Consider the following 13,038-nt stretch of genomic DNA (forward strand, 5'->3'; position numbering starts at 1 on the left):
AAAAAACAGGAAATGAAAAAAAAAACTTTTAAAGGTATTGAAAAACTAATGATGTGAAGAATAACTGGACTGATATTTAGGAAACTAAAACCCAAAGAGGTAAACTCAGAATTCGAAGCAATTTTTGTCCTGGGGACATTTACTAATCTGGAGGATATAACTGAGGTGAAACTGAGGTGTTGGTTGGTGGTTTTTGGTGGGGAGGGTTAAAAATCAAAATCCAAAGCCTGCTGAAGGGAGGAAGATGGACACCCCTCCACAGACGGACAACTTTAAGATAGGATCCCAACTTGTTTGGACTTGTAGCCCAGAATTATATCTGGGTGGTTCAGAGAAGCTTAAGCCTTGAATTTGGATTAAAATAGACCCATCCTTATCCTGCCCCAGGTCACCTGGCAGAAACATGCATATTGGTATGGAGTAATAGGTTTTATGAAGGAATGCACTGTTTATCCTGGTCCTCAAATTATTTTTTTAGCTTTTTCAGATATGACATCCAGCCTGTAATCAAAGATACCCAGGCAAACAGAGAGGAAAAACCTGGCACAAGAAACAATACAAAAAATATAAGACAGAAATTGACCCAAAGATTGAACATACTGGAATTATCTTATATTGACCATAAAAAAACATTGCTTACTGTGTTTAGAGGAGTTAAAAATGAGCAGAAAAACATCTTTTGGGGACAAGTACTTATTAAGAAGTGCCACAAAAGAATTTTAAAAGAACAACATGGAACTTCTCAAACTGAACAATAAGATAACCAAAATTAAGAAGATAGTGAATGAGGGATCCCTGGGTGGCGCAGTGGTTTGGCGCCTGCCTTTGGCCCAGGGCACGATCCTGGAGACCCGGGATCGAATCCCACGTCGGGCTCCCGGTGCATGGAGCCTGCTTCTCCCTCTGCCTGTGTCTCTGCCTCTCTCTCTCTCACTGTGTGCCTATCATAAATAAATAAATAAATAAATAAATAAATTTAAAAAAAAAGAAGATAGTGAATGAATTCTTTAAGCAGATTACTCATAGCTGAAGAAGGAACATAGAAACTAGAAGCTAGGTAGGCAGAAATTGTCCTTAATACTGCATAGAAAAACAAAACAAAAAATACAGAAGTAGAGCAGAAACAGATACATTGGGAGATCTATTATACATTTAAGATTTTTTATTTTATTAAGTAGGCTCCCTACCCAGTGTGGAGCCCAACACAGGTCTTGAATTCATGACCCTGAGATCAAGACCTGAGTTGAAACTAACAGCCAGATGCTTAACCAACTAAGCCACTCAGGTGCCCCCTAAAACACATTAATTGTAATTGGAATGCCAGAGGGTAATTGTAATTGGAATGTCAGAGGGTAAGGAGAGAGAAAGGAGCAGGAGCAAAGTTGAAAAGAAAATGATAATTTTCCAACAATGTGAAAGATGTGAATCTATAGATTGAAGAAGCCAAATAAAACTAAAGCAAGCTAAATAAAGACTTCATGGGAATAAAGGCTAGAGTATTTGGGATGAAGGGTAACAGTGTCCACAACTTATTTTCAAAAGGTTAGAAAAAAAGTTTTTATAGGCAAAGAGATAAGGCAAACGAGGCCAAATGGTAAAAATGAGCAAATCTAGATGAAGGTATGTGGATGTACATTGTGCTAGTCTTTCAGTATTTCTGTAGGTTTGAAATGTTTCAAAGTAAGTGTTTTGGGGAAAAAGTCAATTCTATACAGAGAGATCCACCGAGGACTCGGGTTCTTTAAAAATAGAAGTCTAACTCTTGATCTCAGGGTTGTGGATTCAATCCCTATGTTGGGGGTAGAGTTACTTTAAATTTTTTTTTTAAATAGGGACGCCTGGGTGGCTCAGTTGGTCAAGTTTCTGCCTTTGGCTCAGGTCATGATCCCAGGGTTCTGGGATTGAGCCCTGCATTTCCTGGGATAGAGCCCCACATTGGGCTCCCTGCTCAGCAGGGAAACTGCTTCTCCCTCTCCTTCTGCCTGTTGTTCTCTCTGCTTGTACTCTCTCTCGGTCAAATAAAATCTTTTTTTAAAAAATCCCTAAAAAAAAAAAAAAAAAAGTAAAAGAAAATCTTTGAAGGCAAAGGGAATACAAACTGGATAGTGAAGGAAGAGAAGTTATTCATACCAGCTATAGTTCCATTGTAGAAAAAGTCTGTAGCTTTTTTTTTTAATATTTTATTTATTTATTCATGAGAGACAGAGACAGAGAGACCGAGAGAGAGAGAGGCAGAGACACAGGCAGAGAGAGAAGCAGGCTCCATGCAGGGACCCCGATGTGGGGACTCTGTCCCGGGACTCTAGGATCACACCCTGAGCCGAAGGCAGACGTTCAACCACTGAGCCACCCAGGCGTCCCAAAGTTTGTAGCTTCTACAGATACTTCTCTTCTTGCTGTGTCAAGTATATTTTTACATATTTTAATTTTCCCATTCTTCTCTCCTTTCCACTTCCAAATATAGGATGTATTGGAGGTAACTAACTTTACAGCATGGTTCATAGTTTGCAAAACATTGTGATGGGTTGGTAAAAAAAAATTGCAAAAAAAAACCCCAAACAAAACACCTGGGAATCCTGGACTTGTAAGTGGATATGATCATTGGCAAGATTTTGAGTTGTCTCCCTTTGGAAGAAGAGTAAATAGATACATATATGTATGTGTGTGTGTATATATATATATATATATGTATATATTTTGTGTGTGTGTGTGTGTGAATATATTTTTGACAGAAAGAAGAGTAGATGCATTATACTAGGGAGGCTTATATTATCTTACGTTTATAGTAAGTACTGCATGGATGTTGGGCATTTAAAACAGTAGACTATAGGGGCATCAGACATTTCTTTGGCCACCCCACAGCTTCTGTTCCTATTTTTGGGAATTCCTTTTTGTGGGTGGTGTTTGTAGGGCACAGTGCCCGGGTAGTACTGTACAAACTGAAGAGGAAAGATCCTTCTGTTCATCCATGGCTACTTTGGTGCAAGCAAGTATTCCTAGTTTTTTAATTTTAAAAAAGATTTTGTTTATTCATGAGAAACACAGAGAGAGGCAGATACACAGGCAGAGGGAGAAGCAGGCTCCCTGCAGGTCGCCTGATGTGGAACTCCACCCCAGGACCCTGGGATCACGACCTGAGCCAAAGACAGATGCTCAACCACTGAGCCACCCAGGTGTCTCACAAGTATTCCTAATTTAGTTCATCTGACGCTTCAGGTCCCCTGCCTAGGCCCCTTTTTCCAGCTTGACACAGCAGCCCTGAGTGGTTTCCCAGAGCCCTTGGGTCCCTGATGCAGGGTGGGTGAGGAATGGTTCCAGGGGAACCAAGACAGGCATGGCTACCCTGACCTCAGCTCAGGTCCAGGGTGAAGGTGTGGTCTTCCAGCTGGGTAGAGCTCTAAGGAGGGTTTCCTTTTTTCTTGTCTCCCCTTTCCAAGGCAGAAGGGACAAGCCTTTTAAGCACAGAGAGGTAGCCTGCAGGCAAGGAGCTGCTGGGCTTCGGCTCCTCTTGCTTTGCCCTCACACTTTCCCAGGGGCTAAGGTGGAAACCCTGTTGGAGGAGGGGGTTGTAGTCAGGTAGAGGCACGGGCCTGGGTTAAAATCCCACTACTGGGACACCTGGGTAGCTCAGCAGTTGAGCGTCTGCCTTCAGCTCAGGGTGTGATCCCAGGTCCAGGGATGGAGTCAGGGATCGAGTCTTGCATGGGACTCCCTGTGAGGAGCCTGCTTTTCCCTCTGTCTACGTCTCTGCCTCTCTCTGTGTGTCTCTCATAGATAAATAAAATCTTAAAAAAAAATAAAATCCCACTACTGATAGTGAAATCCCTAATCTCTAAGTGATGGCAAAATTTTCAGATTAAAAAGACAAAGTTTGGTGGGGATATAACATAATGAAGCTTCTATGGAAAATGGTATGGTGGTTCCTCAAGAAATTAAATATAGAATGACAGTATGTCATACCATAGTATGATCCAGCAATTCTACTTCTGCATATATATTCAAAAGAATTAAAAGCAAGGACTCAAACAGATATTTGTACACTCATGTTCATAGCAGCGTTGTTCACAATAATAGCCTGAAGGTAGAAGCAACCAGGTGTCTATTGATGGATGAGTGGATAAACAGAAGGTGGTAAAGGTAGATAATAGAATATTATTCAGCCTTTAAAAGAAGGAAATTCCAACACACATTGCAGGGTGGATGAACCTTGAAGACGTCAGGCTAAACGAAATAAGCCAGTCACCAAAGGACAAATACTGTGTAACTCCACTTACATCAGGTCTCCAGAGTAGTCAGGTTCATAGAGACAGGAGGTAGATGGTGGTTGCCAGGGGCTGGGGGAAGGAAAGGGGAAATTAGTGTTTCATGGGTATGGAGTTTCACTTTGGGAAGATAAAAAAAGTTCTGGAATGGTTGGTGGTGATGGTTGCAAAATATGTACTTTATGGCACTGAATCATACACTTAAAACATGGTTAAAATGGTAAATTTCATATTGTATATATTTTAACACACACACTCATAGCCCTGTGGCCAACAAAATGCCTCCTGGTCAAATTCAAATTCCCCACTATGACATCGACACAGAGGCTGGAGGCAGGAAAGACTGGGGGCAAGGTGGGAGGCTTGGATTCGCAGGGTCAGAAGGATGGAGAAGAATTAGCAGAGAATGGAAGAAGGGGAGACCAAGACTTGAACTTGCCTCTGGCCCCCCTCCGTGGTCTGTACCAATCAGACACAACCCCCACCTTAACACTGTCCCGTCCTCTGTCCCCACTGTCCCTGGCCCGTCCTGGCCTCCACATCCTGCAATGGCTTCCTCCTTTCTGACCTATGGTCCATCATCCATTGGCCTGGGTGGTGATCCTTCTAAAACCTGGATCTGACCACATGCTTCTCCTGCTAAAATCCTTCTAGCTCCCCATTTTCTCCTTAGCTTTGCAAGCAAAGCTATTCCCAGCAGACGCCAACCTGCTTTTCCAGCTTCACAGTCCTGCCTTTCCCAAGCCCCTTCCTTCATGTCCACAGCCACTTTTGAATACCTTCCACGTGGCAATTCATAAACGTTGTCCCTAATTTTTCCCACAACCCTGCAAGGTAGGTACCATTGACTCTGTTTTAGAGATGGAAAAACTGAGTTTCATACAGATTAGATCACTCCGAGATCTATGCTCTTTTCACCACATGGAGGCTCCTCTGTCATTCATTTTGGTGCCTCAGGGCCTTTGCTTATGCACAAGCATATCTTAGCCTTCAGGCTTGGCTCAGAGTCACACCTGACCATCCTAATGGGCCCTGATACCAGCTGCACCTCCACCCCAGGAATTCCTGATCTCATTATCTTCATGGTGTTCAACAAAATTGGAAATCATCTTACTTGCTTACAAATTGAACATCTTTTCCTACTAGAATATAAGCTACAGGAGAGCAGGGATTGAGTCTGCCTGATATCCCCAGCACCTGGAACATCCTTGAGTACCCTGTAAATGCTCACTAAGTAGTGCTGATGAGCGCTGTTGGATCCCTCTCAGCCCCGGGCAGGGGTCCTCCCTCCTGTGTGCTCCTTTAGTCCTCTGAAGCTGGAGAAGCTGCTGGTTCCTTGCACTAGGCCTTGGGGTTATTCTTTCATGCTCGGGTCTCCCCAATAGACCCCAGCAGCCTGGGGACGGCACCTGACTTACACCAGCTCTCAGCCACCTCTTGTAAACCAGAAGCAATGTTGTAATTGCCCCAGTTGCCATTTGGGTTGTTCCTGCTCCCTCTTTACTATGGGCTTGGAATCAGGTAGAAGATTTCAAAGGGCACGAAGACTTCTGAGGTTGGGGTCTTTCCCAAGGTGAGCCCAGGTCATAGAGATGGGTCTGTTTTCAGGAGGGAACCTAGGTTAAGGGTGTGGGGAGTGTGACTACCAGCAGCAGCAAGTTTTATTGCCACCAGAATTCCTGACATGTGAGAGGGTGGGGCAGAGGGACATTTGGTCACTGATGCCATGTTCCTAGTCCAGAACAAGGAGCCAAAGGTTTGGCTGGCTGTGCCCTGCTTCCCCTGCCTCCAAACTCCCATGGGGCTGAGGCAGAAGTCAGGTGGGAAGAGGAGTCCACCTTGACAGCACCTTCATCCAAGGGATGTGAGGGCAGGAGGAGGAGTTGGGGGTCCAGCTGGCCCAAGATGCTCAGAGCACTTTGGGCTGACTTCCGCAGGTGTCCTCAGGGGGTTTTAGGGGAAAGCAGTAAGGCACACTGCCCCTGGGGAGAGGCTGGGAGGCAGGGAAACAAAGGCTCAAAGAAAGAAATCACTGGCCAGAGACCACACCGTGGGACTTCGGGGTCCCGACATCTAGGCCAGGGCTGCAGCCACCCTCTGCCTTCTAACATTCACTCCATCCTGATCTCCTGGCCTGGCCAGCCTTGGTCCTACGTGGGGATCTGCATATGGCCCAGGTCCTGGTCCATGATCTGGAGGACGTCGTCCAGGATAGAAGGCCCCAGGTCCACATGCAGGGAGAGCAGGGAGCTGGCATGGGACAGGAAGGGCTCCTCGGCCCCCAACTCAGGGGTCAGCCCATTGTGCACAGAGCCAGCCTCTGGAATCCTCCAGATGTCCACACTCCCTGCCTCCTGTGGGGAAGGCTGCGGGGAAGGTTGTGGGATCTCCAGGTGCAGGCGCGGGGGTTTGGGTGGGGCCTGGGTGGTGGGCAGGGTGAGGGCCTGGGGCCCTCCAATGACAGGGAGGGAGATGGCATTCTTGAGCAGAGGGGACGGCCCGTCGGGCAGCTCACGCCCACACAGCGTGCCAGTGCGGGTGAACTGGAAGGGGAGGTCCAAGGAGCCATCCTCCTCAGGTCCCTCGACCACCGTCCCCGGCAGGAGGTGGAACTTGCCCTGCAGGAAGGAGATGTCGCCGAACATGTCACTGCCACCGCCACTGCCAATGTGAATGGTGTGTCGGAAGTCCCCCAGTGGCGGGCTGATCATGTCTGAAGACAGCAGGTCCCGCAGCTTCTCCTTCTTGCCCTTGCGGCTGCCACGCTTCAGATAGATGGGCACCTTGGTGGACATGGTGATCTCGGTGCCCCGGCCTGGCTCCTGGGGCTGGGGACAGTGCACCCGTGGGGACAGAAGCCTCCTGCTGCCTCCTCGTACCACCTCGGCCAGAGACACCCTGAGCGTGGTTTCCTGACACAGAAACCTACCAAAGGACTAAGACTATGGTGTGGAATGTGATCGAAGTTGGCCCAAGGAATGAGAAAAAGAAAGATTAATAGTCAATGAAGTCAGAAGGCTGAGACAACAAAAATCACTTTCTCCCAAAAGAGTTGAAATGGATCTGGAAAGTCAGCAGCAGAAAGGTGGAGCTCTCATATGCAGCGATGCTCTCAGGTCTTGTTCTCGTAGGTGTCTTCTTGGGGGCTGAAGAGATGAAACACCAAAGGTATTAAAGTCAGAGACAGAAGGACAAAAGGCAGAAGCATCCGTGTCATCCCCGGGCCCCCTGCATCAGCCGCCCCAGGGGAGTCCAAGTGGGGTGACTCTCCCTCGATGAGCCATGCTGGAGGAAACAGGTGTTTGCTTACAGGCTCCCTGCACCTTACAGCCTGATTGCTAGAACCGAGCCCCTCTCCTGACCAGTGGCGAACCTGAGTCCTGGGAGCCTGAGTCTCTTGCCCTGGGGCTCTGGCTCTGCTCATCACCATTGTCTGGGTACTCACCACCTACTGCACATTGACTGTGCCCCAAGACATAGCAAGTGCCAAGTTTGTGGGGTTCTCACAGACTTGTCCCAATCCCCGGCTTGACCAAGGAGAGAGATCTCGTAACCTCTGTCTCTCCTACCTGTCTGTGCCAGGCCTGGACACATGGTATGTGTTCAGCCAACAGGACTGAATGACAGATCCCTTCTGTTTGACCCAATCTCAGTCCCATCCGGAAGTGAGGTCACCTCACAGCTCCTCTTTTATCATCCAGGTGTGCAATTCCTTGCTCTGGGACTGAGTCTAACCATAGTTACCATCCCTCTGCCCTGCCCTGCACCTGAGGGGAAGATGGAGTGGAGGGTACACATATTTTGGGGGACTCTGCTCTGTGCTTGGTATTTTGCTGAGTTCTTTGCAAACGCATCTCATTTCATCATTGCAACCACCCTCCTCTCATCCCCATTTAAAAATTGGAGCCAGGGATCCCTGGGTGGCGCAGCGGTTTGGCGCCTGCCTTTGGCCCAGGGCGCGATCTTGGAAACCCGGGATTGAATCCCACGTTGGGCTCCCGGTACATGGAGCCTGCTTCTCCCTCTGCCTGTGTCTCTGCCTCTCTCTCTCTCTGACTATCATAAATAAATAAATAAAAAATTTAAAAAAATTAAAAAAAATAAAAATTGGAGCCAGAAAACATTTTGGAGGGATTTGCACAAGGCATTGCTGAGGGAGAGAGCAAAATGCAAAAGAGTAGTATGGAAGATGCCATTTCTGGGGTGCCTGGGTGGCTCAGTTGGTTAAGCATCTGACTCTTGGTTTTGGCTCAAGTCACAATCTCGGGGTCAATGGATTTAGCCCCAAAACAGGTTCTGCACTCAGTGGCGAGTCTGCTTGAGATTCTCTCTCTCCCTCTGCCTCTAACCTACTTAAGCACTCGCTCTCTCTAAAATAAAATAAATAGGGGATCCCTGGGTGGCTCGGTGGTTTGGCACCTGCCTTCAGCCCAGGGCAGAATCCTAGAGTCCCGGGATCGGGTCCCACATCGGGCTCCCTGCATGGAGCCTGCTTCTCCCTCTGCCTGTGTCTCTGTCTCTTTCTCTCTCTCTCTGTGTCTCTCATGAATAAATGAATAAAATATTTTAAATAAATAAATAAATAAAATCTTAAAAAAAGATTCCATTTCTTTTTTTTAAGATTTTATTCATTTATTCATACAGAGAGAGAGAGAGAGAGAGAGAAGCAGGCTTGCAGGCTCCATGCAGGGAACCTGACGTGGGACTTGATCCTGGGTCTCCAGGATCACGCCCTGTACCAAAGGTGGTGCTAAACCGCTAAGTCACCCAGGTTGCCCAAAGATTCCATTTCTGATAGCAGTGACCAACTCCCCTCCTCTCTGTCCCTTTCCGTGAATGCACGTGTACCTACAGATACAGGTACGAATAGGATAATATCCTATATAAAAAGAGAAGAGGGGGCACCTGGGTGGCTCAGTGATTGGACATCTGCCTTTGGCTCAGGTTGTGATCCCAGGGTCCTGAGATAGAGTCCCACATTGGGCTCCCCACAGGGAGCCTGCTTCTCCCTCTGCCTAATTCTCTGCTTCTCTGTGTCTCTCATGAATAAATAAATAAATAAATAAATAAATAAATAAATAAATAAATAAATAAATAATCTATCTTTAGGGAAGAGAAAGAAGAATCTGGAAGACCAGCACTGGGTTATATGGGCTGTGTAGACTGAGGTGGGGGGCAGGGAAGGTGGGGTGGGGTCAGTGCCAAAGGAGGAAAAGTGTCCTCGATAAAAATTATCTGTGATATTTGCTGGGAAAGTAAGCTGAGGTAACCAAAGGATACATTATAAAGTAAAACATTTCTCTTGGAAAAAAAAATTCCCTGCGATATTCAGTACTGTTATTCTAAAATGATATATGTAACTGTGAAAAGGATGGTTGCCAAAATGTTGGTGATGGTTCTTTCATCTTTCAGGTGGCAGATTTCAGATGACTTTGCCTTTCTTCTTCATACTTTTATAAACTCAGTTCTTGCGACTTTTTTTAAATTTTTATTTATTTATGATAGTCACACACAGAGAGAGAGAGGCAGAGTCACAGGCAGAGGGAGAAGCAGGCTCCATGCACCGGGAGCCCGACGTGGGATTCGATCCCAGGTCTCCAGGATCGCGCCCTGGGGCAAAGGCAGGCGCCAAACCGCTGCGCCACCCAGGGATCCCTATAAGCTCAGTTCTTAATAATAAGCATGTATTATTTAGGTGCACATAGTATTTATGTAATCAGAAAGAATAAAACTATTTTTATTGTGGAGAAAAGAAGAGCACTCTGGTGGGGTGTCATAGTGGCTTAATAGAAAAAGGAAGGGTTGCAAGCCCTTGTTGGTGTTCCCACGGTGGGGGATTGGCCCCTGTACATGGATCCGAGAGAACCCAGATGGAGAATCAGAGCACAAAAAGCAAAGAAAGAAACGTGTCCAAGGTCATCCAGAGGGTAGCCAGATGAGCACCCCTCCTCCACGGCCCCCTCCCCAGGCGGCCAGGAGCTGAGCAGGTGGGAAATAGGCCAGAGAGGGGCGGAGAAACGGCTGGGAGGCCTGGCCAGTCCAATTCTCTACCCTGGGCAAGGAGAAGGGAGAATGAGGGGGCTGGTAGGAGGGAGCAGGAAGGAGGATACAGGAGAGGCAGAGTCCCAACTCCCAGCCCAGGCCCTCACTCAGGAAACCCCACCCCAGGACCGGACACCCCAGGTCAGCTACACTGAGCCACAGAGACCGGACATCTTGCCCCTCCCTGAGCACCTGCCGCTTAACAGGAAACAAAGGAATGAGTCTCCAATGGCAGAATTCCAGCTAAGCTTGAAAGGATCTGGAGGGAGAGTGGGGGAGGCAGTGGATACCTCGAGGTCCTGGGATCCTATCCCTCACTCATTGAACAGACATTTACCTGTGCCTACCATGCCAGACCAGGGGGCATGCCCATACACATCCTACCTGTCTCCTTGGTAGGCGAGCAGTCCTGGGGCAGCTTCTCCTTCCTTTCCACTCATAAGGAGTGGGACAGACTGGTGGGATTTGTCGTCCCCCCTCCAATCATACAGGGCGCCAAGACAGCCTGAGTGTTTCCACAACAAATCAGGCGTCCCTGACAGCTGTCTCACTCTGAGCCAGATGTACCCGCCCAATTCCAGATGTGGGGAGAACTGGCGCTGGTGGGGAGGGTTGGGCCAGCGTCAGCCACCCAGGGGAGAGCTGGGAATTGCAATCATCAAGCCCCAAGTATTCTGATTTGGCAAGTGTGAGACCCCAGGCTACAGCTGCCCTTGCATAGTTCCCATTTTAAAGCTCCCAGGCACAGCACGGTGGGTGTCACCACTGCCTTTTACAGAGGCAGAAGCTGAACCTCACAGACCTGAATGTTGCTGAGGTCACCCAGCTGGTAAGAGGACAAGTGAGTATCAGCACGCACCAGGTCCCTGTGGCTCGGACGCAGTGGGCCACCCAACTTCTGAAAACAGGAGCAGGACAGGTTCCCAGCTAGGCTGGGGTCACTTGGTCCCCAACTTGCAAGGATCCAGAGATATGAGAATGAGCTCTCCACCAGGACAAGGTTGTGGGGGGCCTCAGAGGGGCAGCTTCCCCCAGCAGTGGGAGGAGCAGACAGGAGCTTACTCTGGGCAGGAGCCCTGGGCCTCCTTCAGAGAAAATGACTTCCGGGAGGCACAGCCCCTTCTGTCGCCTGAGGAGTACTAGGCCACTCTCCACTAATGATGTTCAAAGAGCAGCCCCCTGATGTTGAAATCAGCAGCCGGACCTTGAATCCATGTCCATCTGGGACTCACTCTGTGACCCTCAGGTTTTTGGTCCTCACTTTCCCCATCTATAAAATGGGCTGACAAAGCCATCAACAGAGGGCTACTGGAAGACGCTGCCGCCACAGTGCAAGTGAGAGCAGAAGTACAACAGACAGGGTTAGCGGGTCACTGTCAGTCCTGTCAATTCATTCCGCAAATAGCCGTAGGGCCTTCCTCGAGCATTTTGATTATCCAAGGACAGTGCTCTGAACAAGACCAAAAACGAATGCCCCCATCCTCCAAGCGACCGCCTTCTGCCTGCCTGCGCTGGGGGCGGAGGGCGCAGGCTCGCTTGCTGGCCGCGGAGTCTCCCGGGGTCCCTGCGCGGGGCGGCGCTCGGCTCCGCGGCCGCTAGGTGGCGCGCGCTCTGTCGCCCCGCTTCTCAGAGGAGTCCCGGCGCGCATTAGGGTCTCCGGCGCGCTTGGGGTTCCAGACAGGGGCCCTCCAAGGGGCCGCACGTTCACGTACCAGAGACTGATTGTCCGAGGGATCTTCTTGTCTCGGAGCGTTCTGGTCTCACAACCAGACAGTAGGGGGGAGGGGGGATGATGGGGACCTTGCCAGGGTCTCCAAGCTCTGGGAGGAGCCTCCCGCGTGCTTTCCGGCCTGGGCGATGTCCGAGTGTCCGCTGGGCGCAGGGCCAGAGCTCGGGCGTGCAGGCCCCCACCCCTGGCTCCCGCGGGTCCGGTTCCCCAGCCGCAGCTCGGGTTCCCGCGCCGACCCCTCCCCGCCCTCTGCCCGAGCGCCCAGCCCGGATCCGTTTCAGGACACTCGCGGCCCTAGCTAAAGATAGGAGGACACCTCATCACAGACTAAAAATACGACCCCCAGCCCGGGCGGGGACGCAGGGCGGCGGGAGGGCGCTCCCGCGTCCGGGGTGTGGGGAGGGGGCGAAGGCGCAGAGTGAAGGGCGGGCCCACGAGTTCGGGTGCGGGATGAGCAGCGCCTCGCAGGCGGAGGAGGCGCGGGCGTGGCCGCCTGGACCGAGGCGCGGGCGGGAAACACCGTGTAGCCCGAGGCTCCGGGGAAAGGACCTGTGCGGTAGTGACACAAGAGCAGGGACCCCACGGGGGTAGCCCTCTCGCGGGGGCCCCTGGGAGTCGCAGACGGGCTGCAGAGTCCCGGGCCGAACTTACCTTGAGGCGCGCAGGCGGTGAACCCGCGGGCTACGACAGCTCGAGTGCTGGACGGAGCGGCTCTGGGACACGATCCGGGCTGTGAACCCACAGAGAGGTCCTTGGCCCCCGAAGCCCCGCCCCCGGCCCGCGGAGCCAATGCCCAGGCCGCCCCAGTCGGGCCCCGCCCACACTCCGCCCCTCCGGGCCCCGCCCCCTCCGGGCCCCGCCCCTCCGGGCCCCGCCCCTCCGGGCCCCGCCCGTGCTCCCCCGCCCGTGGCGCTCGCGAGCGCGGGTTCCAGCGCGGGCTCGGCGGCTGCGGGCCAGGAGGTGTGGGGGCCGGGGCTGACTCCGCGGACTCCCGCTGCGCCTGCC

The 13,038-nt window shown here is 50.6% G+C and overlaps 1 protein-coding gene across 2 annotated transcripts; it reads right to left on the reverse strand.

The window, feature by feature from the left end:
• Positions 1–590: 590 nt before the first annotated feature.
• Positions 591–12,779, reverse strand: CDC42EP2 (CDC42 effector protein 2). 2 transcript variants are annotated; one of them, XR_008663123.1, is made up of 2 exons: positions 4,275–7,408; positions 591–941 (listed from the first exon to the last, which is right to left on the reverse strand). XR_008663123.1 is itself a non-coding variant. In XM_055315105.1 (2 exons), the coding sequence occupies exon 2, from the start codon at positions 7,055–7,057 to the stop codon at positions 6,413–6,415; it is 645 nt and encodes a 214-aa protein (XP_055171080.1). In that variant the 5' UTR covers positions 7,058–7,408; positions 12,685–12,779; the 3' UTR covers positions 2,202–6,412. The 2 variants fall into 2 exon arrangements, 1 of the variants encoding a protein (XP_055171080.1); XM_055315105.1 differs by lacking the exon at positions 591–941 and adding an exon at positions 12,685–12,779 and having other exon boundaries at positions 2,202–7,408.
• Between the last annotated feature and the right edge of the window lie 259 nt (positions 12,780–13,038).

This window comes from Nyctereutes procyonoides, unplaced genomic scaffold (assembly GCF_905146905.1).
Source record: "Nyctereutes procyonoides isolate TBG_1078 unplaced genomic scaffold, NYPRO_anot_genome, whole genome shotgun sequence".
NCBI lineage: Eukaryota > Metazoa > Chordata > Mammalia > Carnivora > Canidae > Nyctereutes > Nyctereutes procyonoides.